The 25008-nt window shown below is 42.2% G+C and overlaps 1 protein-coding gene across 1 annotated transcript in view; it reads left to right on the forward strand.

Moving 5' to 3' along the window:
- Positions 1 to 24781, forward strand: part of B3GNT9 (UDP-GlcNAc:betaGal beta-1,3-N-acetylglucosaminyltransferase 9) — a 29179-nt gene extending 4398 nt beyond the window's left edge. The window contains exon 2 of the mRNA XM_089692891.1: positions 22850 to 24781. Within this exon, the coding sequence (XP_089549017.1) occupies positions 22912 to 24177 (1266 nt within the window). The 5' untranslated portion in view covers positions 22850 to 22911 and the 3' untranslated portion in view covers positions 24178 to 24781. The remainder of the gene's footprint in view (positions 1 to 22849) is intronic.
- Positions 24782 to 25008: the final 227 nt, after the last annotated feature.

The raw sequence follows: 25008 nt of genomic DNA on the forward strand, positions 1-25008 counted from the left end.
ATAGTTTTGGCTGGAGTTCAGCTTTAAGCTTAGTGTAAAATGAAAGGTAAACTCCAGGAAGATATGAAAAAGCACAAAGAAATGCAGATATGAATTAAAAGGGTTAGTCCACTTTTTCAGAAAAAAATGAAAAGGTGAACTAACATTGTACACCGTCCCCACCCCCCAGTCTCCATTGTACTTACCTCTGTGAGTGATGAGCTGTCAGTGCTCAAGTAGCCAGTGTAGCTGTCTGGGAATTGAAATCCTCACTATTCTCCCTCTTCCTTGTGCAGCACTTCCAGGACAAAGCAGAGTAATGCTCTATGTCAGTGTTGACCAATCAGAATCGCTCTGATCTGTCCTGAACATGCTACAAAAAGAAAAGTGAGATTTCAAATCCCCAGGCCACTGTGCCCTCTGTAAAAACACTGATAGTTCATCACCAACAGAGGTAAATACAGAGGAGGACCAGGGGCAGGGTGTACGGTGTTAGTTAACCTTTTAATTTTTTTTGAAAAAGTGAACTTACACTTGAAATAAAAATGTTGGTATGTATTTTTAAAGCATCTGATAAAAAGATCTTGTTATTCCACTCCCAATATTTAGCATACAATTATTTTTTTTATATTTATATATATTACAAGATTGTTTTTCACTGATTTCTTTTAACAATGATGTAATACATAGTTGTTTAGAGTAGTTAAAGGCTTGCTAGAAGCCTGGGTTTAATCAGAGAGTTTACTTCAGGTCAAGCTGGAGGGCTATACAGGTCAGTCCTCTGGTACCTCCCCCTGCTCTATAAACTTGGAGAAGCTTCCAGAAGCCAGTAGGCAGAAGTGAGGAGGGGCTGATTTGCATATTTATGGAAGTCTGACCAATTCCAGGCAGAGGGGCCTGGCAGTGTGGTGGACCAGCCCATAAATATGACAGAGCCTGGCCAGCAGGGGAGTTGGGTGGAAGATGGAGTGCTGAAAGATGTTGCTATGTAGCCTGGGAGGGCACCCGGAGAATGGGGATCCTGCCTCTAGGCTGGAGGCTGGAAGCTGAAGGAGGGAGCTCCACTGCCCTGTGTCCACCAGGGAAGAGCATCCTGCAAAGCCTGGAGAGAAACCAGCCCAACTACAAAGGCCTGAAAGCAGTTCTATCCACAGCTGCAAGACAAGGACAGTGTGAGTACCTCTACACCCCCAGGGCCTATAAGGGAGAAGTCTGCTAGATACAAGTTCTTGGCAAGTCTTCAGGGGATAGTTCATAGCTTTCCCAGTCCTGGGATCAGATACTATAGCTAGGTGGCCTGGTATTTTGTTCACTTAGGGGACTTAGAGCTCCCACAAGTTGGAACTTTGCTAAAAATCCATTCAAGGGGACCCAGAGCTCTTGCAAGTTGCTTACTTTGCTAAAAACTGTCATGGTTCTGACTGGAACACAGTCATTCATCTCCCATTTTTGTGCTATATTAGAGAAGGAAATTGTTCTCAATTTGTTTTTCTGCAATCAAGTTGGGCATCTCATAACCCCTTTACGCTTTCCAAGTTAAATCCCCTAATAAAACAAACAAAAAAAAAGCCCATGGAATGTTTCGTATGTCTGGATACAAATGGAAAATGCATGATTCCTGGCTGTGCAGGAAGTAAAGGGGAATCCAAAACCAGTGGCTCTCAAGGGGGTATCACTACATATTCATGTGCCATTCTGTACTACTGTAATAGCTGTGATTGGCCACAGCTATCACATGGTACAGGTCTGCTGTGATTGGCCCTGTACTATGTGATAACTGTGAACAATCACCGAGATCACAATAATACACAATGGCTATGAATGGTAAGACATTGTTTGTTTACAACTGACAACTGATTGCTGTGATTGGTGACAGTGGTCACATGATACCAGGGCCATGCATAGCAGCTCGGTACAACAATCTGTGATCTGTTGTGTCCTGCGGAAATGCCAGGTCACAGGTTGCGCTGGTGCATGGCCCCTATTTATTTATTTTTTATTTATTTCAGGTACTTATATAGCACCGTCAATTTTATGCAGCGCTTTACATATATATTGTACATTCATATTAGTCCCTAACCCTCAAGGAGCGTACAATCTAAGGTCCCTAACTCACATTCATACATACACGGGCCAATTTAGACAGGATCCAATTAACCTACCAGCATGTCTTTGGAGTGTGGGAGGAAACAGGAGTACCCGGAGGAAACCCACGCAGGCACAGGGAGAACATGCAAACTCCAGGCAGGTGGTGCCAAGGTGGAGATTCAAACCAAGGACCCTAGTACTGCCAGGCAGAAGTGCTAACCATTTAGCCACTGTGCTGCCCCTAGGGCGCACACAAGGCATGCAAGCATTTTACATCCTCTCAGGATCACAGAGCACCCTCCCGGCCATATTATGACAACAGGCTGGACGGGACATGGTTAAACCACTTCCCCTTTTTACCCTCTCAAGTTTGAAGGTAAGCGGTCGAGTGCCAATGCTGACAAAACCTAACATACAATTATTGAAATATACCGTACAATACTGTATGATTATCTTTATAGTTAAAAAGGCAACTAGAAAGTTTACATTTTTCCAAAAAAATACCTAAAATATTGCTTTCTCGTTGCTGTGCTTGACGTTCTTCTATGTCCGACATCCAAATTCAAGTTCTAGTCCTGCACCAGTCTGGCACGCAGGAAAGGGATTTGGTTGTAGGATGTTTTATTAGGTATTTAGGACATCATGTGGGCTCTGAATTAAAATAACCATGTATTCATTTTTCAGTGAAGGTCTTGAATTTTCTGAAAAGTTTAAACAATTTTGTTTGGCTGCTATTGGGGCTAAGTCATAAAAGGTGGACCAATGGAAAGTGAGATGGAAAAAGGGGCTTTGCCAAAAGTAATATTACCCTTCATTTCATGGAAATATTATACAAGATGTGTGCCATGGGCAACAAATCTACTAAATATTCTTATTTTCTTTTTTTTCAATTTGTTCTGAATTAGTCCATTGCCTTATTATTTAGAAACAGTGAATTTGTATGGGCTTGATTTGTGGCGACTCCTGTTTTGTATTTGCAAAACCCTAATTTAGCAGTTAATCCTTTTAAAGCATATGGGGGTGATAAATTCTACCTATTAACAAGGCTAATAAGCAAGCTATTGTAAAAATAAAAAAAAAAAGGCATAGGAAACTAGGCAATACAGCGGAGACAGGGTCTTGTTTATGCAGTTTTGAAGGTGACATAGAAAATACAAAAATCTTTCAAATTACAGGTTTGGGGATTGTCTTAAAGCTTTTATTTAGGATATTTGTTTTCATATGTATTTAAATTTTTTTATTTGTATATTTTTTTCTGTATGTTTGCTATTGATGCGGTGGTTGGGCTGCACAGAGCAGAGGCCAAATATGTCTGCAATTCCTCTGCTTTGACAACATAAAATTTCTCCTCCCAGGTACTCAGGAGCCATTTGATTTTTTTTATTTATTTATTTCATTATTGTCAGGGTGCTTGAAACAAAGCTGGAGAAACTGAAATTGCACTACTTCAGCTGAAGTAGCAGTGTGATTCCTATCTGAATCGCTTGCGGTTTCCCTGCAGGTGTGGTGCGGTGCAATTTGCAGTGTAATTTGAGCCATTCACTTGTATGGTTCAAATCGCACTTCAAGTCGCACCGCACCCAAAGGGAAACCGCATGTGGTCCGGACAGAAATCGCACCGCATTTCTGTTCAAATCACATGAGATTCTTTGCAGTGTAATTTGGGCCCATTCATTTTGTATGGACGCAAATTGCATTGCAAAGGTATTGGTAATCGGTACTTGGTAAGCGAGTACTTGAACACAAGTATCGGTTACTCGTGCTTGGTGAGCATTTTGTGGTGGGCATTTTTCCTAATTATTGCTGGCTGAAATTGCTTATTCACAATTTTCCAACACTGTGATTTAGATAATCACAGTGTTGGAAAATTGTGAATAAGCAATTTCAGCCAGAAATAATTAGGAAAAATGCCCTGTGAAAATACAAATGCTTCCTGTTATCACCGAAGTGCATGTGGACAAGGACAGGCTTTTAAGGGTTCATGTATACTGCAGCTCCTAAACTGACGTCCAGGAGCTTTTCTGCATTTTTTCAGCATCCCCTGAACTCTCCCTAATGTTTTCCTATGTGTCCATGTACACTATGTCGTTTACAGTCATTTACAGGCAGTTGAGTTTACAGTCTTTTTTTGAACGCACTGTTGAGAGCCTACTGTACACAAAACAAAAAAGAGTTTTCTGTCTTCTCTCAGCATCCTCTGCACCACATTTTATTCCAGTTCTCTAGCTGAATTTGGCCACAAATGTTCAGAGGTGGAAAGAATATGAAAACACAAGGAAAACATTTTTTATTACAGGTACTTATGTAGCTCCGTCAATTTATGCAGTGCTTTACATATATTGTACATTCACATCAGTCCCTAACCTGTAAGGAGCGTACAATCAAAGGTCCCTAACTCACATTCATACATACACATACTAGGGACAATTTAGACAGGAGCCAATTAACCTACCAGCATGTCTGTGGAGTGTGGGAGGAAACCGGAGTACCCGGAGGAAACCCATGCAGGCACAGGGAGAATATGCAAACTCCAGGCAGGTGGTGCCATTGTTGGGATTTGAACCGACAGCCCTAGTGTTGCTAGACAGCAGTGCTAACATTGCCACAGTTCATAAATATGGAGGCTTCTTGCCACCCCATTAAATGATTTGCTGTAGGACTTACCCTCTAAGTGCCATTATGGTAAATACAGCCCTGTCTGGCTCCACACAGAGGTCATCCTTGTACTAATTTATTCAAAACCTTAATCCTGTTGATCTGTGAGTCATGTTGATTGTGAAAGCTGATCTGGTAGACAGATGAAAATTAAGAGCCATGTAAACAATAATTGATGCTGGGAAGATCGGGGCAATGAGCTCATTGTACAAAATGAGGTCAATGGACAATAATCTTTTTTAGCTACATAGAGATACAACATATAAACCATAATTATTGGAAAAACAACCTTACTATTCTTATATGGAAACACTATTTTTAAAATATGGTTCTCATATATCCTAAATATTCCTAGATATGTTTAGTTTTGTTATGCAGAAGTTATTGTGTCTTTGCACTGGGAGGAGACACTTGAGGTGGTTTAGGCTTTTAACTAGCTTTTATTAGGCTACAGCAAGGCTCAGCACTGATCAATGTTTAAGTCTACAGTCAGCATTCCCATTAGGATCAGCATTCAACTGATATCCTATCCCATCTGATCCTAGGCTCACAAACTTTAAAATGGTTGTAAAGGCATTACATTGTTAAAAAATGTCCCAACATTTGTATCACCCACCCCTTAAATTCTTACCTTGAGTCTTCACTCAGTCTAGTGCTGTGTCTGTCTGTAGTGGCTCTCTCCTTCTTCCCTGCAGTCACAGGACAGAGAGGCAGCCATTGGCTCCTGCTGCTGTCAATCAAATCCTTTGAGCAGGGGAGGGGCTGAGCTGCATTATGTGTATCTATGGACAAACACAGCCAGCCTCAGGAACGAGCCCACAAGTGCTCCCCATAGGAATAAGTTCCATATGGTGGTGCACAGAGAAGAGGTGGAGCCAAAAGCTCCTGAGCGGGACCCCAGAAGAGGAGGTTCAGGGCCACTCTGTGCAATACCATTGTACACAGCAGGTAAGTATACCATGTGTAGTCAGGTGGTGAGTGGCAACAACATGGAGAAAGAGACAATGCATTTTGTTGCTCCACTCTTTACTTTTATGCTAATGTTTTGCTGCACTATCCCCTCCAGCCAGTAGAAAAAGAGCCCCAGCCAAGTCAGCCCATGGACTCCTATGCAGAACGCTGAGAACCATGGGACTTGTAGTTTGAGATGACAGTCATACAATGGAGCCAATGGACTCTTCACACTACAGTTCCCAAGAGATACTGAGGAGCAAGGGGAGTGCTGAGATGGCTTTTACCAAACTGCCTGGGAAAACGTTGCTCTCTTGGTGTCCAAGGACTCAGGGAGTACACATCTGTGACTGATGGCTAACTGATGAAAGGCCAAGCTGGCAGGATCGAGTGGAGGCTTAGGAGAGGAGAGATGTCCTTTCCACGCAACAGAGACCATAGTGATTGCACAGCACCATTGCTACAAGGGGACCTGAGAGTCCTCTCACCCTTTGCTTCCCATAGCTGGACTCTGGAAGCATTCTAGAGAAAGAGAGAGTGGGGCACCACATTCCAATGCAAAAGCTTACAACTGTATTGTAGGGACTGGTGAGAGGACTCACCGCCCATCATTCACACTGTTAGCAGGAACTGAGTCATTGGAAGCAAAGTATTAAGCATCCCAAATACCATACTGCACCTGTACCTTACCCATTTTGCACATATACCCTATTGATACTGCACCTGTGCCATATCTGTGTTACACTTCTACCACCCTTTTCTGCATTCTGGTTAATAAGATTGTCACAAAGTGCACTAATGCTTCTTAAAGGGACCCAACGATAGCTGGCAGAAGAACAACTTAAAGGACTGCCCTTCCTGTTAAAGGACTGTTCCTTCCGGTAAACCATCATATAAGCCCTCATATAAGCCCCCACCCCCCCACCTCCATTTATTCCCTTTTTACCATTTTTCCTACAGATAGTACATACACAATCAGTATAAGCCGCACTGAGAAGCCAGGGTATCATGTGATCACTATGACAAATCATAGTGAACACATGATAACAATGTAAACAAACTGCCATTAATGTGTTTCATTCATAAACAACTTTCTCTCGATTGCTGTGCTGTGGTTGGCCCACAGATATCACATGGTACAAGTAAGCAAGCTGTTATGAATGAAAGTCATTCATGACAGTTAAAAGGATTGCTTATAGCAGTGATCATCAGAGCCAAACTCCAGTCAAAAGCTTTTTTTTGTTTTGTAAGGGTTAGAACCCTTGTGGCCGACTTGTGGCCAAGAGGTCACATGCTGATCTTTGGTATTTATTGTACAGCCCTAAAGTCCTCTGAATAAGCAATCGGTGGTTTCCTTACCCACATGGAAGAAAAATATATTTTATATATAATTTAAGAATATTCTTCCCAAATATATTGACATATATTTGAAATACTACAATTTTGGCCACAGTCAATATATTTCAATATATATATATATATATATATTTATACACATACATAAATACATTGTATGTATGTATATGCAGGGGCGGACTGACCATTTGGAAACTCGGGCACTGCCCGAGAGCCGGGGTCAGTAGGGGGCCCCATGAGATGCCCCTGGTACCTTTTTCATATTTTCATAGGCTTTTTTGAGTTTGGGCAAGGACACAGGGGCCCCATGATCCCCTATTGCCCGGGGGCCCCATGAGTTGTCAGTCCACCCCGTGTATATGTATATATATATATATATATATATATATATACATACATACATACATTGCATGTTGAAATGCGTTGTTCATGTATTTTGTAATTTATAATATATACATATTATTATATTATTTTATATAATAAAATAATATATTTGTATATATTTTTAAACATATTCTTCAGATTTTTATAACATATATTAACATATATTTTTCCATATATTTGTGAATGCATTCCAAACATGTAGATTAAATGTAATTTTAAAGACATACAGTATATTTGAAAATGTATTTTTAAAAATATTTTTCATATATTTCGTAATATATAAAAAACACATTTTAACATACAGTATATATCTATTTTTGTTAATACATTGCATACGGCCAAAATTGTAGTATTTTAAATATATGTCAATATATATCTTAAAATATATTTCAAATATGGTCCATACTTAGGCAAGTGAAGAAACAATATCAATTAAACCAGGTTCTGCTGTCTGGCACAATGGCAATGGAGAAGCAATAAAAGCGGGCAGTTGATTATCCCTCTCCTGACTGTCCACCTTCAAATTTACATGGTCACCAAAAGGGTGAGTATACTACCATAGCTGCAATGCTTCACGGAGTGACAATTTTAACTCAGCATGGTAAGTTTGACAGGTGGCACTGCCTGCCAAACTTGACCATTGAAGTCAATGGGGCTGCACCTCAACCACATTCCAACTGAGGGTATGGTCGCTGCAGTGCAGAAGTGCTTGTTGTGTCTTTCTAAGACAACCAGTGACAGGAAGAGAAAATCTCCCCAATGAGGACACAAAGAGTAATAACAACCTAACAGAAAATCTAGCTGTTGTCCACTGTATTAAAAATAACAAAGAAGTTTGGGTTTAGTTGGACTAATGTCTATGGGGTAAGGAGGAAATTCCCCCAATGAGAAGACCAATACCAATAAAGGGGTTTTAACCCTTACCCACCCTATCCAAATAGTAAGAAACTTTTAACTGGAGGTGGGCTTTAAAGCAGAACTCCATGATTTAGATAACCCCCCAAACCTGGAGTGTGGCCAGACTAAATAAAATCTGGAACTATCTTTTTTTTTTAACAGCAAGTGAACAGAGGGAGGATCTCCCCTCATTCTGTAATGCCTGGTCTAGTGGGTGGATTTTATGGAGCAGGGAGATTTATTGAGTTCATTTAGGACCTTACTATGAGACCTTTTGTTTTAGTATTCATGATGCGGGGTTACCAGCTCAGAGGTAATATTTCTTATTTTGCAATAAAATATTGTTGGACACCCCTCTCAAGCTCTCTCTTTTTTTTTTACCCTGTTATGGTAAGAAGCATGTGATCTGTACGGGTGTTCTGGTGTTTCTGAGAGGTGGGGGGGGGGGGGGGATCTGTACTGGGTGAATTCTGTACTGGATAAAGGAAATCTTACTTGAGAAGGTGGGAGGAGGATTTGTACTGGAGGAGACATTCCAAGTGGGGTGTGAGGGGTATTTGTATTTGGGGGAGACTATACTTGGGAAGAAATCTGCACTAGGGGAGGGTAGATTTGTCCTGGTGGGAGCTGTACTGGGTACAGAGATATCTCTGTTCAGGGCCAGGACAAGGGGTGGGCAGGAGGGGCGGCTGCTCAGGGCACTGTGGTATCATGTGAGGTGGGGGGGCACTGCAAGGAGCTTGGAAGATTTGTGTTGTGAAGGGGAGTTTGGGGAGCGGCAAGGGGAAAGAATTGTTCTAGGTTGGGAAATTTGGGGGGGGGTGGAGGAAGAGCATTTGTGCTAGGAAGTGGGTTTTGTGCTGGAAGAGGTGATATGGTTGAGGAGGAGGGGGATTGTGCTAGGTGGTAAAAATTTTTGTGGGGATATTTGTGCTAGTAAGGATGATTGGGGGGGGGGGGGGTATTTGTGCTAGGAAGGGGGTTGGGGGGGGATTTGTGCTCTGAGGGGGAATTTGGAATTGGGGGATGTGTATTCAGAGGGGAGGGTGGGGTGATTTTTTGGGGGGGAGAATTTGTGCCGTGGGGATTTGGTTTATGGGGGGCAGAGATTTGTGCTGGGAGGGGGGATTTCAGCAAGGAGGTGGATTTGTACTAGGGGAAAGTGAAAATATGTCTAGGGGGTAAGCATGCATATCAGTGCTCAATTTGTTTGGGGGGGGGGATTTTTGCTAACACATAATGCTCATACACCTTTGGGGGGTGCAGTTTGGCATGTTCGCCCTGGACTCTAGATGACCTTGTTCCAGCACTATCTGTGTTGGTGGGAACTGTACTGAGGGGAAGGATATCTGTACTGTTTGGGGGTAAATCTGTTTGGGGGTAAATCTGTACTGGGGTGAAAGGGGGCGGGACTGTACTTGGGGAGCTGTACTGGGGCAGAGAAATGTAGAGAGGATAAGGCAGCTGTACCGTAGATAAATCTGTAATAAGTAGAAGGGATGTTTATTAGTGGGAGGGGGGAGATCTGTACTGGGGGATTTTGATTTGAGAAGAGAGGTAAATTTGTGTGGCACAATAATTAAAAAATCTTTTTTTTGGGTACAAGAACTGTGCTATTTGTCACCATGTACACAGTGAGTGAGCTCTAATTTTAAGCCCCTCCCACTGTTTTAATTTTGCCACACCCACAGTTTGCAATAGCTTGGTAAGGGTGCTGCCCAATTATCTTCCTCTAGGTCCCCAAGGCTGATTACCCCCTCCAAGAAAACAAATATCTATGGCCCTGCATATATATCTCTTATCAAAACAGATACAATTCTTCCCATCCAATCAAGCCTTACTAAAGTTAAAGTGGAGCTCCACCCAAAAGGGGAAGTTCCGCTTCAAGGACTGACGGAGCGGGTATCCGAATTTGACAGGTACCAGCTCCCACTTCTGGTCTGATCGCCTAGGCGAGCGGAAGCGGAAGGTGTCCTCCCTCCCTCCCTGTAGTCTTTTGGGACACGTGACAGGTCCCAAAAGACTACAGGACCATTCATGGAGCGCAGCGCTACTCGCGCATGCGCAGTCGGTACCCGGGTGTGAAGCAGCAAGCTATCACAGCCGGGTGCCCACACTGAAGATGTCTGCCTCCTGGAATACAGGGCGGCCGGTGAAACGGGGACACACCGCGGGACTGAGGGACAGGTAAGTGGCTGTTTTTTAAAAGTCAGCAGCTACAGTTTTTGACAGCGTGAGTGGAACTCCACTTTAACATCCCAGTGGATTTTATATGATATGATTGTGAGTTTCCAGCAGTGAAGAGAGCTCTGTACCCATGACCTGCCCTCAGGACAAGAGAATCAGACAGATGCTGGTTTTATTAGTAAAATATGGGCTGTAATAAAACAACAGGAAATAGCAGATCTACACAAAGCCGGGTCGTCTGGGGATTTCTCCCTAAAAGTAAGCATAGCCTATGACTGTACGGCTGTATTGTTAGTAACAGGAGCAGAAACTCCCAGATACCAGGACCCTTCAGATCATCAATGCAGCAGAGGCTTGACCCAGCTCAACTAAATTTTTATTTATTTCAGGTACTTATATAGCGCCGTCAATTTACGCAGCGCTTTACATATATATTGTACATTCACATCAGTCCCTAACCCTCAAGGGGTGTACAATCTAAGGTCCCTAACTCATATTCATATACAAGGGCCAATTTAGACAGGATCCAATTAACCTACCAGCACATCTTTGGAGTGTGGGAGGAAACTGGAGTACCCAGAGGAAACCCACGCAGGCACAGGGAGAACATGCAAACTCCAGGCAGGAGGTGTCGTGGCTGGGATTTGAACCAATGACCCTAGTACTGCCAGGTGGAAGCGCTAACCATTTAGCCACTGTGCTAAATGATCTCCACATTAATTTGGAATATTATCAGAACAATATTAAAAGATACGGTAACCCATAACAACAAACATGTTTCACATTACTGCACTATGACCAACTCTGGGGGGGGATTTACTAAAACTGCAGCAAGCAAAAGTTGCATAAACACCAATCAGCTTCCAAGTTTTATTGTCAAAGCTTAATTGAACAAGCTGAAGCTAGAATCCGATTGGCTACCATGCACAGCTGTGCCAGATTCTGAGTGCACCTATTTTAGTAAATTGTCCCCTCTGAATCTCTAAGTAAGTGCACATTATTACTATCTTTAATTCAGGGATTTACATCTTATTCCTCAAAAATGTCTGCTAATGTGCACTTTGATGTGTGTTTTTTGAAGATTCTCTTTCGTGAGGCCTGAAAGCAGTGTTCACCCCCAAATCAAACATATATTATATTACAGTTTACCAATTCTTAGGTGTGATAGCTGCATTAGATTTCTTTTTAAGGCTTTCTTGCTTCTGTTTTCATTTAGTGATCCAGCCAGTAAGTCTGTTGTTTTTAAAAAAAAACAAGCTCTCTTCCAAATGTATCAGTTTACAAGTTTGAGACAAACCCTTTAACTCTGGTAGGGGTGATTAAAATGATCAGCTTCTATGTATTCATGTAAAACCTTTATCTCGAAAGGAAAAAAAATCTGTTTACTGTAATTGATTATAGCATGTGAGCTGGAGTTTGGCTTCAATTTGTTTTTGTATATAAATCTTCTAATCCAATTAATACTACCCTACCCCCAAACTGGTAATATTGCTGTCTACTGTGCCCCTTGTGCTCCTTCATCCAGAGTGGGGGCACTCTAATATAGGAGGTGTGTTACTGGCCAGATCACCAATTAAATAGAAGGGAAAATACATAAAAAAAAATGAATGCAGCCAACACATCTAATGATTGGTAAGCTGCAATATATTACATATTTTGTTTTGAGTTTAACACTGCTTGAATGGAAAAATAAAGTTCAAGTTACTAAAATGCACCATGCAGTTGTTTTTTTTCAACATGAATTGTGGACCAGAGTTCATCTTTAAGAAATGGTCACTCAGCCCATCCAAGCCAAATTTTGGGGCTTTTAAAACTCCAGCCATCAGGATCCATTTATAATTCACAACTCTCTCCCTCCATCCCATTGCTGTTCAGTTCTAACCCTTTGTAAGCTCTTCTTGGATGATGTAGGACCTTTCACAGGGTTGAGGAAGTCATCCTCCTGGTCAGGTGACTATGTTCAGACCTGACAATTGCCCACTAGAAATACTGGAATTTGGTGACAACTGTTATGGAGGAAAAGAACAGTGGTGAAAAACAATGAAAGTGAGTATACAGTCAGGTCCATAAATATTGGGACATCGACACAATTCTAACATTTTTGGCTCTATACACCACCACAATGGATTTGAAATGAAACGAAGAAGATGTGCTTTAACTGCAGACTGTCAGCTTTAATTTGAGGGTATTTACATCCAAATCAGGTGAACGGTGTAGGAATTACAACAGTTTGCATATGTGCCTCCCACTTGTTAAGGGACCAAAAGTAATGGGACAGAATAATAATCATAAATCAAACTTTCACTTTTTACTACTTGGTTGCAAATCCTTTGCAGTCAATGACAGCCTGAAGTCTGGAACGCATAGACATCACCAGACACTGGGTTTCATCCCTGGTGATGCTCTGCCAGGCCTCTACTGTAACTGTCTTCAGTTCCTGCTTGTTCTTGGGGCATTTTCCCTTCAGTTTTGTCTTCAGCAAGTGAAATGCATGCTCAATCGGATTCAGGTCAGGTGAATGAATTGACCATTGCATAACATTCCACTTCTTTCCCTTAAAAAACTCTATAATTGCTTTTGCAATATGTTTTGGGTCATTGTCAGGGGCGGACTGACAACTCCTGGGGCTCCTGGGCAATAGGAGATCATGGGGCCCGTGTCCTTGCCCAAACTCAAAAAAGCCTATGAAAAAGGTACCAGGGGCATCTTATGGGGCCCCCTACTGACCCCAGGCCCTCAAGCAGTGCCCGAGTTTCCAAATGGTCAGTCCGCCCCTGGTCATTGTCCATCTGCACTGTGAGGCGGCGTCCAATGAGTTGTGAAGCAGTTGGCTGAATATGAGCAGATAATATTGCCCGAAACACTTCAGAATTCATCCTGTTGCTTTTGTCAGCAGTCACATCATCAATAAGTAAAAATAACCAGTTCCATTGGCAGCCATACATGCCCACGCCATGACACTACCACCACCATGCTTCACTGATGAGGTGGTATGCTTAGGATCATGAGCAGTTCCTTTCCTTCTCCATACTCTTCTCTTCCCATCACTCTGGTACAAGTTGATCTTGGTCTCATCTCTCCATAGGATCTTGTTCCAGAACTGTGAAGGCTTTTTTAGATGTCGTTTGGCAAACTCTAATCTGGCCTTCCTGTTTTTGAGGCTCACCAATGGTTTACATCTTGTGGTGAACCCTCTGTATTCACTCTGGTGAAGTCTTCTCCTGATTGTTGACTTTGACACACATACACCTACCTCCTGGAGAGTGTTCTTGATCTGGCCAACTGTTGTGAAGGGTGTTTTCTTCACCAGGGAAAGAATTCTTCGGTCATCCACCACAGTTGTTTTCCGTGGTCTTCCGGGTCTTTTGGTGTTGCTGAGCTCACCGGTGCGTTCCTTCTTTTTAAGAATGTTCCAAACAGTTGTTTTGGCCACGCCTAATGTTTTTGCTATTTCTCTGATGGGTTTGTTTTGTTTTTGCAGCCTAATGATGGCTTGCTTCACTGATAGTGACAGCTCTTTGGATCTCATCTTGAGAGTTGACAGCAACAGATTCCAAATGCAAATAGCACACTTGAAATGAACTCTGGACCTTTTATCTGCTCATTGTAATTGGGATAATGAGGGAATAACACACACCTGGCCATGGAACAGCTGAGAAGCCAATTGTCCCATTACTTTTTGTCCCTTAACAAGTGGGAGGCACATATGCAAACTGTTGTAATTCCTACACCGTTCACCTGATTTGGATGTAAATACCCTCAAATTAAAGCTGACAGTCTGCAGTTAAAGCACATCTTGTTCGTTTCATTTCAAATCCATTGTGGTGGTGTATAGAGCCAAAAATGTTAGAATTGTGTTGATGTCCCAATAATTTATGGACCTGACTGTAGGTCTTCTACAGAAGACTTCAAGCACAGTAGGGTGATGAGACACTCAGCCAAGACATATGAATGGTGTAAACATGTCAAACATGACTATACGTCCTTCAGTGATGATCTCGGCCGTGGTGGTTCCTAGCCCACAGCGAACATTCCTGTGAACATTCAGCATGTGGAACACCTGATCCTGGATAATCGATGAAATTGCACAAGAGATTAATCTTTCTGTGGGAACGGTGAAAACAATGATGACGAAGTGAAACAGGCTGTCCTAGGATGGTTCAGGCCTACTGACAAATCTTTCTATGCCGAAGTTTTGCAAGAATTATTTAAATGCTGGGATAAATGTATAAATGTAACAGGGGAGTTTGCAAAAAATAAATGCAGTTTCCACTACTTGAAATTTGTTTTTTTATTATATAAACTCAAAAGTCCCGGTTTGACTTGATTGTCCCTCGTCTATTCTTTAAAAGGAACATACAATCTGAAGGTGCCTACAGATATCAGAGAACGTTTGTTATCCACCTATAGCTGGTTACGGGAACATTCATCTGTCTGTAGACACTATGGGGTTTATTTACTAAAGCTGGAGAGTCCAAAATCAGACTCCCTTCTGCATAGAAACCAATCAGCTTCCAGGTTTCATTGCCAAAGCTTCATTGAACAAGCTGAGGTTAGAAGCTGATTGGTTTCTATGCAGAAGGGAGTCTGATTTTGGACTCTCCAGCTTTAGTAAATAAACCCCTATTTGACCATGGCAGACACCCCAGTGCCCAGGACATCTACAGGGAAGAACTAATCAACCACTGTGTAACTTTCTCATCAGTTTATCACTGATGTTTTTACCAGAGAGAAACTAACATTCAATAGTCTGCTAAGCGCTTGCCCTCTTTATGGGCACAAGCATCTGTGTTTGTACTAATATATTTTGTCAGAGGTATTTTTAGCAGCCAGACTATAAAAGTCTAAGTAGCTTAAAGAGTCTGCCCACCCAAAGTGATTTTTTTTGTGGGTGCACAAAACTAACTATAAGTGAACAAAAAAAATACAAGTGAACATACAGAAAAGTGCACTTGGAGTGGTCCTCTGGTCCACCTCCTGACCCATCCCTGATCCCCTAGGATTCAAGGCGTCTGACTGGGGTAAGGCACCCTCTCCTCGTGATCAGCCAAAGTCGACCACAGAGTACTAGGGGAGAAGCTCTCCTAGAGAGACTCCATAAGACAGAGGAGGAAAAAACCTGATTGCTACACATCCTCCTCCTAGAGTTAAGGGTAGGCCTGAGGACCCACACCCTCTATCCTGAAAAAAAACGAAAACAGAAGAATAAGTGCAATGACGCACACATGGAGAAAAAAAATAACAAAGTTCCAGTGCAGATGCAGTGGCTAGGCCAGCAATGGGCAAACTACGGCCCGCGGGCCGTATACGGCCCGGCGGACCTTTTAATCCGGCCCGCGGAGCTAGGCTCCCGCTAGGCTCCTCTCACAGTCCGCCCTGAAGACTGGTGTAGCGTGAAAATCTGTCTCCTATGAGGATCTGTCCCCCTCGACGTATCTGCGCATGTGCCGGAGATTGCCAATCGGCTGCTAATGCCTGAAACTGGCACATGCGCAGATACGTCGAGGGGGACAGATCCTCATAGGAGACAGATTTTCATGCTACACCGGAGCGGCGCGGGAACACGGCGAGAGGAACGCGCGGAGCAAAGGTAAGTGAATTGACACAGGGGGGACTTGGGGACTTAATATGGGGGATGAATTACTATAGGGGCAATGAATTACTATATGGGGGATGAATTACTAGGGGGGATTAATTACTATGGGGGATGAATTACTATATGGGGGATGAATTACTATATGGGGGATGAATTACTATGGGGGATGAATTACTATATGGGGGATGAATTACTATATGGGGGATGAATTACTATGGGGGATGAATTACTATATGGGGGATGAATTACTATGGGGGATGAATTACTATATGGGGGATGAATTACTATGGGGGATGAATTACTATATGGGGGATGAATTACTATATGGGGGATGAATTACTATGGGGGATGAATTACTATGGGGGATGAATTACTATATGGGGGATGAATTACTATGGGGGATGAATTACTATATGGGGGATGAATTACTATATGGAGGATGAATTACTATGGGGGATGAATTACTATATGGGGGATGAATTACTATATGGGGGATTAATTACTATGCTTACTATGGGGGAATATTACTATACTTACTATGGATGACACATACACATCATTCATCTACTCTTGGTCCGGCCCCCGGGTCCAATATATGAACCCATTGCGGCCCTCAAGTCAAAAAGTTTGCCCACCCCTGGGCTAGGCCTTGCGGCCTGGTAACAAAAATTACCCCGATCTTGGCCAAAAGGCATTGTACAAAAAGAGGGAATGATGTCGTGGCCAAGTGCTAATTCTCACAATGGGGTCCCAAATACATATTGAAACTAGAAGCACCCCCAGGGCACCACTCCCGAGGGGGGGGGGGCACTTGACGCCATGGGCTTTCTGCCCTCCCAGGCCGTGGACAGGCCAAGCAGCACTGTTCAAATCAGGAGGCAATTTAGATGCTGATGGAGCCTGGTGGATATATGTTAGATACTCCAACACTGAAATCTTCCTGACCTAATTTCTGCTGAGGGGCTTTGGGTGTACTCACCTATCTTTATGGTTTAGCTCCTCCTGTTGTATTTTCCATAATATGAAATCAATTTAAAATCCTAAAATTTGAGTGCAACCCTTTCATAATGCCCACAGAAACCCACATACCTTCTTTCCCGGGGTTTCTTGCTGATCATGTAATTTGCATGGTCCTCTTCTTTCTCTCTTCTACAGCGATAGTTCATCCTTATTGATGTAGGTAGCATTGCTGATATAGTGCAGTCAGCTCCATTCTTTTCAGATTTGTACTGTGAGTGCAGGGTGCCCTGATCATCTATCCCCAATAGTTCATGTCAACGAGCATTCTAGTCAAATGGTGTTTTTTCTATTTGAACACATACAGCTGCATTCAAATGGAAAATGCAGCATTTGACCCGCTTTGCCTGCAGTTCAGGTGCACCTAATAGGACATAGTGGGGTTTATTTACTAAAGCTGGAGAGTCCAAAATCAGACTCCCTTCTGCATAGAAACCAATCAGCTTCTAACCTCAGCTTGTTCAATGAAGCTTTGGCAATGAAACCTGGAAGCTGATTGGTTTCTATGCAGAAGGGAGTCTGATTTTGCACTCTCCAGCTTTAGTAAATAAACCCCAGTGTGTCTACAGAAATGTAGCGCAACACAAAACAGGTTAAGTGCAGCCTCTGAACTGCATGTGTACTGTTCAATTAAAGTCAATGAGATGTTACAGATGCACATCAAACGCAAGAAAATGAATGCCCATTGACATGAGTCCTTAACTATAGGCTCACAGAAAGCGGATTTAAAGACACTGAGCATCATTCAACCCAGAAGAGAACTGGTAATGAACCAGAGAATAGTGAATCTGCAAAGGACAGCACAGGTGTAAAGCATAGTATGGCCATGAAAGCTGATTTTTTTGTTTTGTCTTGTTTTACACAGTGCTGACCAATGGATTTAAAAAAAAAAGTCTCACTGGAGTTGAGCTTAAACTTTATAAGATTTCAGTTCTTGATAAAAAGTAGAATAACATAAAACTAATTCCTCTAATTAAAACCACATGACCGCTCTTTATCAAAAGTAAGATTAGTCACAATAGCCACGTCTCCTCCATATCACTGGAAAAGGTCCATTGGGTACTTGGTACACGAGTCTAGAATGTCCATCACCATTCTTCCATGTAAAGTGGGAATCCCTTTTCTGGACTGGTTAATGGCTGGCAAGCTCCAAGCTTTCTCAGACGCTCGTAAAGTTCACAGTTTGGTTTTAAATCCCAGACCTGAAAAATAGATGCAAGCAAACTCCTGAAAATTAGACTTGACACAAGAGGGTATGTTTATCTTGATGGCACAAGATACATAAAATCTAGAGATCTTTCTAAAAGCTAATGACATTAAGCCCTGAAATGAATGATTACACATGGGGAAATATCGTACTCTGTGCCAAGCTCTGCACTTTTGGCTTTGTGGTCTCAGTGTTTTAACAAACTCTGCTTTTTCTTACTCAGCTTCCAAAAGTTTGACAAAGACATTTCCCAGATGTTTTAGCCAAGACTGAAATTCAGCTTTCCAGGGCTGACTCACTCTATAAAAACACCCTTTAGATGCCTGGGAGCCACCGAAAGGCTTTATATATAAATGTTTAAGCTCTCATACTATAATCCAGAACCTTTAAAATAGAGATCCAAAACCAAAAACTCACAGTAAACGTATATAATATTACATTTTTAATTTAAGCTTTAGAAGTATTCATACTGTAGGTTAAAGATCAGTTCCCAGATTTTCAATCAAGAGTTTGGAAAGGTTTGGAATGACTGTGTTCAATGGGTAGCTGCATGTATTATTAAAGCTGAATTCCAGGCAAACAGCTATATACAAAGGTGAAATACATGTATGGCATTGTTCCCAACTGTTTCTGTTTTTGAACCAAATCCCTCAGACCCTCTTTACTTACCAGTTGTCCCTCTTTTTTGATCTGATGCATAGACCTCTATAAAAATTTACTATTTATTGACTAGAAACTTTATACTGCAGTGAATCATGCACTCCCCGGCACTTTATTAGGTACAACTGTTCAATTGCTTGATAACACAAATTGCTAATCAGCCAATCACGTGGCAGCAACTCAATGCATTTAGCAAGGTAGACATGGTGAAGACGACTTGCTGAAGTTCAAACTGAGCATCAGAATGGAGAAGAAAGGGGATTTAAGTGACTTTGAACATGGCATGGTTGTTGGTACCAGATGGGCTGGTCTGAGTATTCGAAAAACTGATCTACTGGGATATTCACGCACAACCATCTCTAGGATTTAGAGCAGGGGTGTCAAACTGGCGGCCCTGCAGCTGTTGCAAAACTACAAGTCCCATCATGCCTCTGTCTTTGTGAGTCATGCTCGTAACTGTCAATTTTGAAATGGCTCATGGGACTTGTAGTTTGGCAACAGCTGGAGGGCCGCCGGTTTGACACCCATGGTTTAGAGAGAATGGCCTGAAAAAAGAGAAAATATCCAGTGAACGGCAGTTGTGTGGACGAAAATGCCTTGTTGATGTCAGAGGTCAACATGAAAGCATGGATCCATCCTGCCTTGTATCAACGGTTCAGGCTGGTGGTGGTTGATACAAGGCAGGAACCACTCCCTGCGCTATGACTCTCGCTATGACTCTCCTTAACAGTCGGGGTCACTGTCCCTGACCTAACCACTCACTCAAACTATGCCAAAATGAGCTGTGAACCCTTATTCAAAAAGGGTTGTCTCACCCAAGAGGGCCACCAAAGGTCACCAGAGTTTGCAGTGTCCAATCAGACAGCGGATCACTCTGAGACACCTATGGAGCCTGCAAAGGAACAATGTTCCCCTAAGCCTCTGTGCCATATATACTGTGGCACATTGCCATCTACTGGATGGAGGACAAACTGCACCTGCCTACATACACACCTTATACTAAGGTGTCTCTCTTTCTCATCTCAGAAAGTTGGGAGATATATGTATGGAATTTAGAATTTCTCTCCATCCAGTCCTAGGATTTACGCTGCTCTACCACGCAGTACAGCCCTTTCTGGCAGGGCAGAAGACCTGATGTTTCTTTGCTGCATTTAAGATACACTTAGAGGTCTTATCCCTCCAGCTGCTGACTTGACAGAGAAAGGGGAAGCACACACTGCTGCTCCTCTCTGTACTCCTGTCAGCATTTCTTTGCTAGCACATGAACCCTGCCGTACAACTGACTGAGCTTTTGTGCTGCTTGAACCTTTCCCAGTGCTGTAGCATGCTACAAGGCACATATGTGAATAATATATGTCGATGTGCAATGAGTTAATAAAATAGTGCATGTCCATTTTTGTGTGTATTACGTTACACTGCCAGCCTATTAAAATGGAATTGGCTGTTGAAATGCTGTGCGGTTTAACTTGCAATAATGTGTTTTCAAAATGCATACTGTGTAGGAAATATGGAGAGTGACATTGTAAGTTGCTGATCTCCTTTTGAAAATACTACCTACCTTACTGTCATATTGATTCTTTGGCTTCAACACTGAACCATTGATCTGAAATAAGTATGCACCCAGTGAAGGCAAATGTTCTGAACTGCAAGTTGAAAATGTTGAAATCTGTCATTTTAAAGAGTAGGTCTACAATGACATGTTTCATTTAAGGGCCATGAGAGCTTTTCATACAAGTGATTTTCTTTTTTTTTTTTAAATTGGGAATCTGCTAGTAAAAATTCCACCCTGAACTGACAGTCCGCATCATTTTAGCCTTCAGTTCAGAAAAGATAATCACAAAAATTGTAATTGGTACAGTACACTTACCTCTGATTCAGAGATCTTCATGTGGAAAATTCAGGGGTTGGCTCTCCTCTTCTCTCTGCTCCAGTCTGCCTGTTGTCAGCAAAATCCATATAGACTGCTGTAGAACTGTCAACTAATTCCAGCAAGACACAGAATGGCATACTGGGAACGGAGGTAAGCCAGCTCCTAATATTTACATGTGAAGATCTCGCTGCTGGTCAGTGTAGTCTCCCCTAACAATGGTGGTCAGTTGAGAAGGATCCCGATTTCCCAGTGGAAATATGCCCTTAGGTTGGTGGTCCTCTGATATCAGTGGTCAATAGAGAACGGTCTTCTGATATCAGTTGTCAGTAGAGAAGAGTCTTCTGGTATCAGTGGTCAGTTGAAAAGGATTAGTAGAGAAGGGGAGGGCCGTCTTAACAACATTATGGGCCTCTGGGCAAAGTACTGCACTGGGGTCCCTACCAGTCTGCCCCAATTTACGCACTTACGCTCAAGAATTATAGTATAAATAGTGGATATAATAGTTGAGAGTTAAAAATGTATTTATTAGTACTTTCAATAAACTTGGTTTTAAACAATAAGAAAACATAAATCAAAGAGTAATCAACACAATGAGCACAGTAAGGGGGGGGGGGGGGAGACAGAGAAGCATAGTACAAGGGAAGTCAGGAGGGCATAATACTGCGATCAAGAAAGCACAGGCCAGGTTCTAGGATGCTGCCCAGGCCATGCCAGGACAGATTAGTTAAAAGCGTGACTGTCCCAGCAAATCCGGGGCAAATGGCAAGTATAATGTATTGCAAGATTATCCTGGGGATCCCATGCACCTGGGGGTGCCCATGCATTAAGACTGCCCTGGAGAAGAGCCCTTGTAGTGTCCCATGATACCGGTGAACAGTTTAAAAAAGACCCCTCACATTGGTGGTCAGTGTACGGTCCCCTGACATTGGAGAAGGGACACATTACATTAGTGATCCCTGTAGTGTCCCAATGATGGCCAATGTGATGTCTTCTTATGATGGTGGTCAGTGGAGAAGGACCCTTACATTGAAGATCAGTAGAGAAGAGTCAGTGGTTGCAGAGAAGGGCCCTCAGTGGTCAATAGAAAAAGAGTCCTCTGATAACAGTGGTCATTCGAGAAGAGTCCTCTGATATCAGTGGTCAGTGGAGAAGGGTCCTTACTCTGGTGGTCAGTGTAGTGTTCCCTGACACTGGAGATCACTGGAAAAGGACCCCCTCACATTGGTGGTCAGTGTAGTGACCCCTGATATCAGTGATCAGTGGGGAAGGACACGCTTACATGGGTGGTCAGTGTACTGTTCCCTGACATTGGTGATCAGTGCAGAATGGACCCCTTACATTGGTGGTCAATAGAAAGGGCCCCTTCTACATTGCTGATCATTGTAATGATGGCCAGTGTGGTGCCTTCATATACTGATGGTAAGCTGGAAAGGGTCCCCATACAGTGGCAACCAATTGAAAATGTCCTCTTAGCCTGGTGATCAGTGGAGAAGTGCCTACTAACATATTTAAATACAAAAAGGTACAAGACACAGCATTTTCAATAGTTCAAGTGACAATATGTAAAGATTAAAGGTGGCACTTTTAGAGCCCATGAAATTGGACCTCCTGGTATTTCACGGATGTAGCCAGGGAATTAAAAATTTATAGTGTCCACAGCATGGCCACTATAACTCTATGGTGAATACAGGCTCTAATTCACATAATTCTTCCTCCAGGATTCTTGTGCAGATCACATCTGAAATCGGCATGGTTAGATATTGCCTTTATTGATTTTTAAGAAGGGGGACAGACATTTTTTTTATAAAAGGAAGTGTTTATTACAAATCTTCATAAAGTTTCCACAAATCTTGAAAAAAATGCAAATACTTTCAGTACATCAGTTGGTTAATCCTTTTGGTCACTTCCTTGGTATGACATAGTTTAAAAACAATAAATATACTGTATTTATTTCATGAATTTATAACATCTTAATTATTCCAATTCATGTTCTTTGTTTCAGATGGGATCATACAAACTTCTATATGATACAAGTACGTAACCACTAAAAACGTCAAGGTAACAATGAAAGTTCGTCTTAAAGGGGATATTCTCTGCACCCTTCTTCTCTTCATCGCTCTGTGTACATTATTCTACAGTCTGATGAGACCAACGTCAAAAATAACTCCCGTTAAACCAAAGCCGGCAAAGATCATTTCCAAAACTGCAAAGCCGAAAAAGTTTTTGGAGACAAAGGAAAGGGCGAGTAGTGCCAGGCTTCTGTCAGAAGCATACCATGCAGAGGAGGATATTGAGCAAAATAAGCCTACTGATCGGGCTGCAGTTACACCACCCTTGTTTGACTTCCAGCAATATCTCAGGAGTAAGGACCATCGAAACTTCACCCTGCTGATCAACCAGCCAAATAAATGTTCCAAACCCCCAGGAGATTCTTTCCTCCTCATTGCTGTAAAGTCCATTGTGGAAGAATTTGACCGGCGAGAGAGTGTGCGTAAGACCTGGGGTCGAGAAGGGGTTATTAATGGGGCAAGGGTTCGAAGAGTGTTCCTTCTGGGCACGCCCAGGAATAAATCTGCCGTGTCTATGTGGGAGTCACTCATGCTACAGGAAAGCCATTACTACAAGGACATCCTACTTTGGGATTTTCTTGATACTTTCTTTAACTTAACACTGAAAGAGATTCACTTTCTTAACTGGGCAGAACAATTCTGCAGCAACGTTAAGTTTGTATTCAAAGGGGACACTGATGTTTTTGTCAATGTAGAGAATCTGATTAGTTACTCACAGACTCGAGATCCTTCCACGGACTTGTTTGTTGGTGATATTATAAATCATGCTAAGCCCATACGATCAAAGAAGAGTAAATACTTCATACCAGAGACGATGTATGGGTTAGGCATGTACCCTGCTTATGCGGGTGGGGGAGGATTCCTAATGTCAGGCGTGACCATGAAGAAACTCTCTAAATCCTGCAAGGAGGTGGAGCTCTTCCCAATAGATGATGTCTTTCTTGGCATGTGCTTACAGAGAGTTAACATCACGCCGGTGCTACACGAAGGGTTTAAAACTTTTGGAATTACCAAACCCTCAGCAGCCCCCCATCTGCAAACATTTGATCCTTGCTTCTACCGGGACTTGATGGTGGTACATAGCTTGAAGGCTGCAGAGATCTGGCTTATGTGGAATCTACTCCACAGTCAACAACCACCATGTTCTCAGAGACAGCGGATAAAGAAACTTTTTCATTGGAAAAAAAAGAAGGCAAAGCAAGCAATAAAAGCAGTTACAAACCAAAGAATGAGCACTGCTGTCTCAGATACAGGCTCATAGAATCAAATGATAGAAATCTTGGGACTTAAAAATAATACTAATAAATGATGAACGTATCAGAGTTTGAAACACAAATCAGTTGCAGGCCCTGATTTCTCAGAATTTTCCTAGATTATGGTGACAAAATGGGCAATGTACCATTCATTAGTGGGTGGTGGTGACATAACCTTGAATGAAAGTTGGGATTGGCCATGTGGTTTCCATATTTGTTCATGGAACTGGAATGTTTGCAACCATGCAATTGTAACAAAGCCTGGAGGAAAAGAAAGATACTTGGTCTTCTAAACTGTCTACATATGTTTCAAACAATGCAAAATGTCTTCTCAGCTGCCATAGTGAAGAATAGCAATAGTTGTATCAAAAACATGTTTCAAAGAGTTGTATTTATAATGCTTTCCTTGGTTAAGATGTCTTCACAATACCTGCCTTCATGTGTAGGTGCTTTTAAGTCACCTGCGGCCTTGTGGGCTGCATTAGTGTTCATCATAAGAATGAGGCCTATTAATGCAAAAAAAGCATGTAGCTTATGTACATACTAGAAAAAAAATACTGTGGTGTGGTCAAATGGATTCTTTATCTAAATAAAAATGTGATCTAAAGTCAAGTTATGATGATTAATACTACCTATTGTACAAATTGCTATCATTTTATTAAAGCGGAGTTCCACCTGAAAAAAATAAATAAATAAAAGTCAGCAGCTACAAAAACTGTAACTGCTGACTTTTAAAATACTGCACACTGCACATGCACGAAAAGTGCTGCAATTTGTGAATGGCCCTGTAGTCTTCTGGGACTTGTTACGGGTCCCAGAAGACCACAGGGAGGACAACT

This window comes from Staurois parvus, unplaced genomic scaffold, assembly GCF_062004578.1.
Source record: "Staurois parvus isolate SC_StPar_1 unplaced genomic scaffold, SC_StPar_1.0 ptg000607l, whole genome shotgun sequence".
Taxonomy (NCBI): domain Eukaryota; kingdom Metazoa; phylum Chordata; class Amphibia; order Anura; family Ranidae; genus Staurois; species Staurois parvus.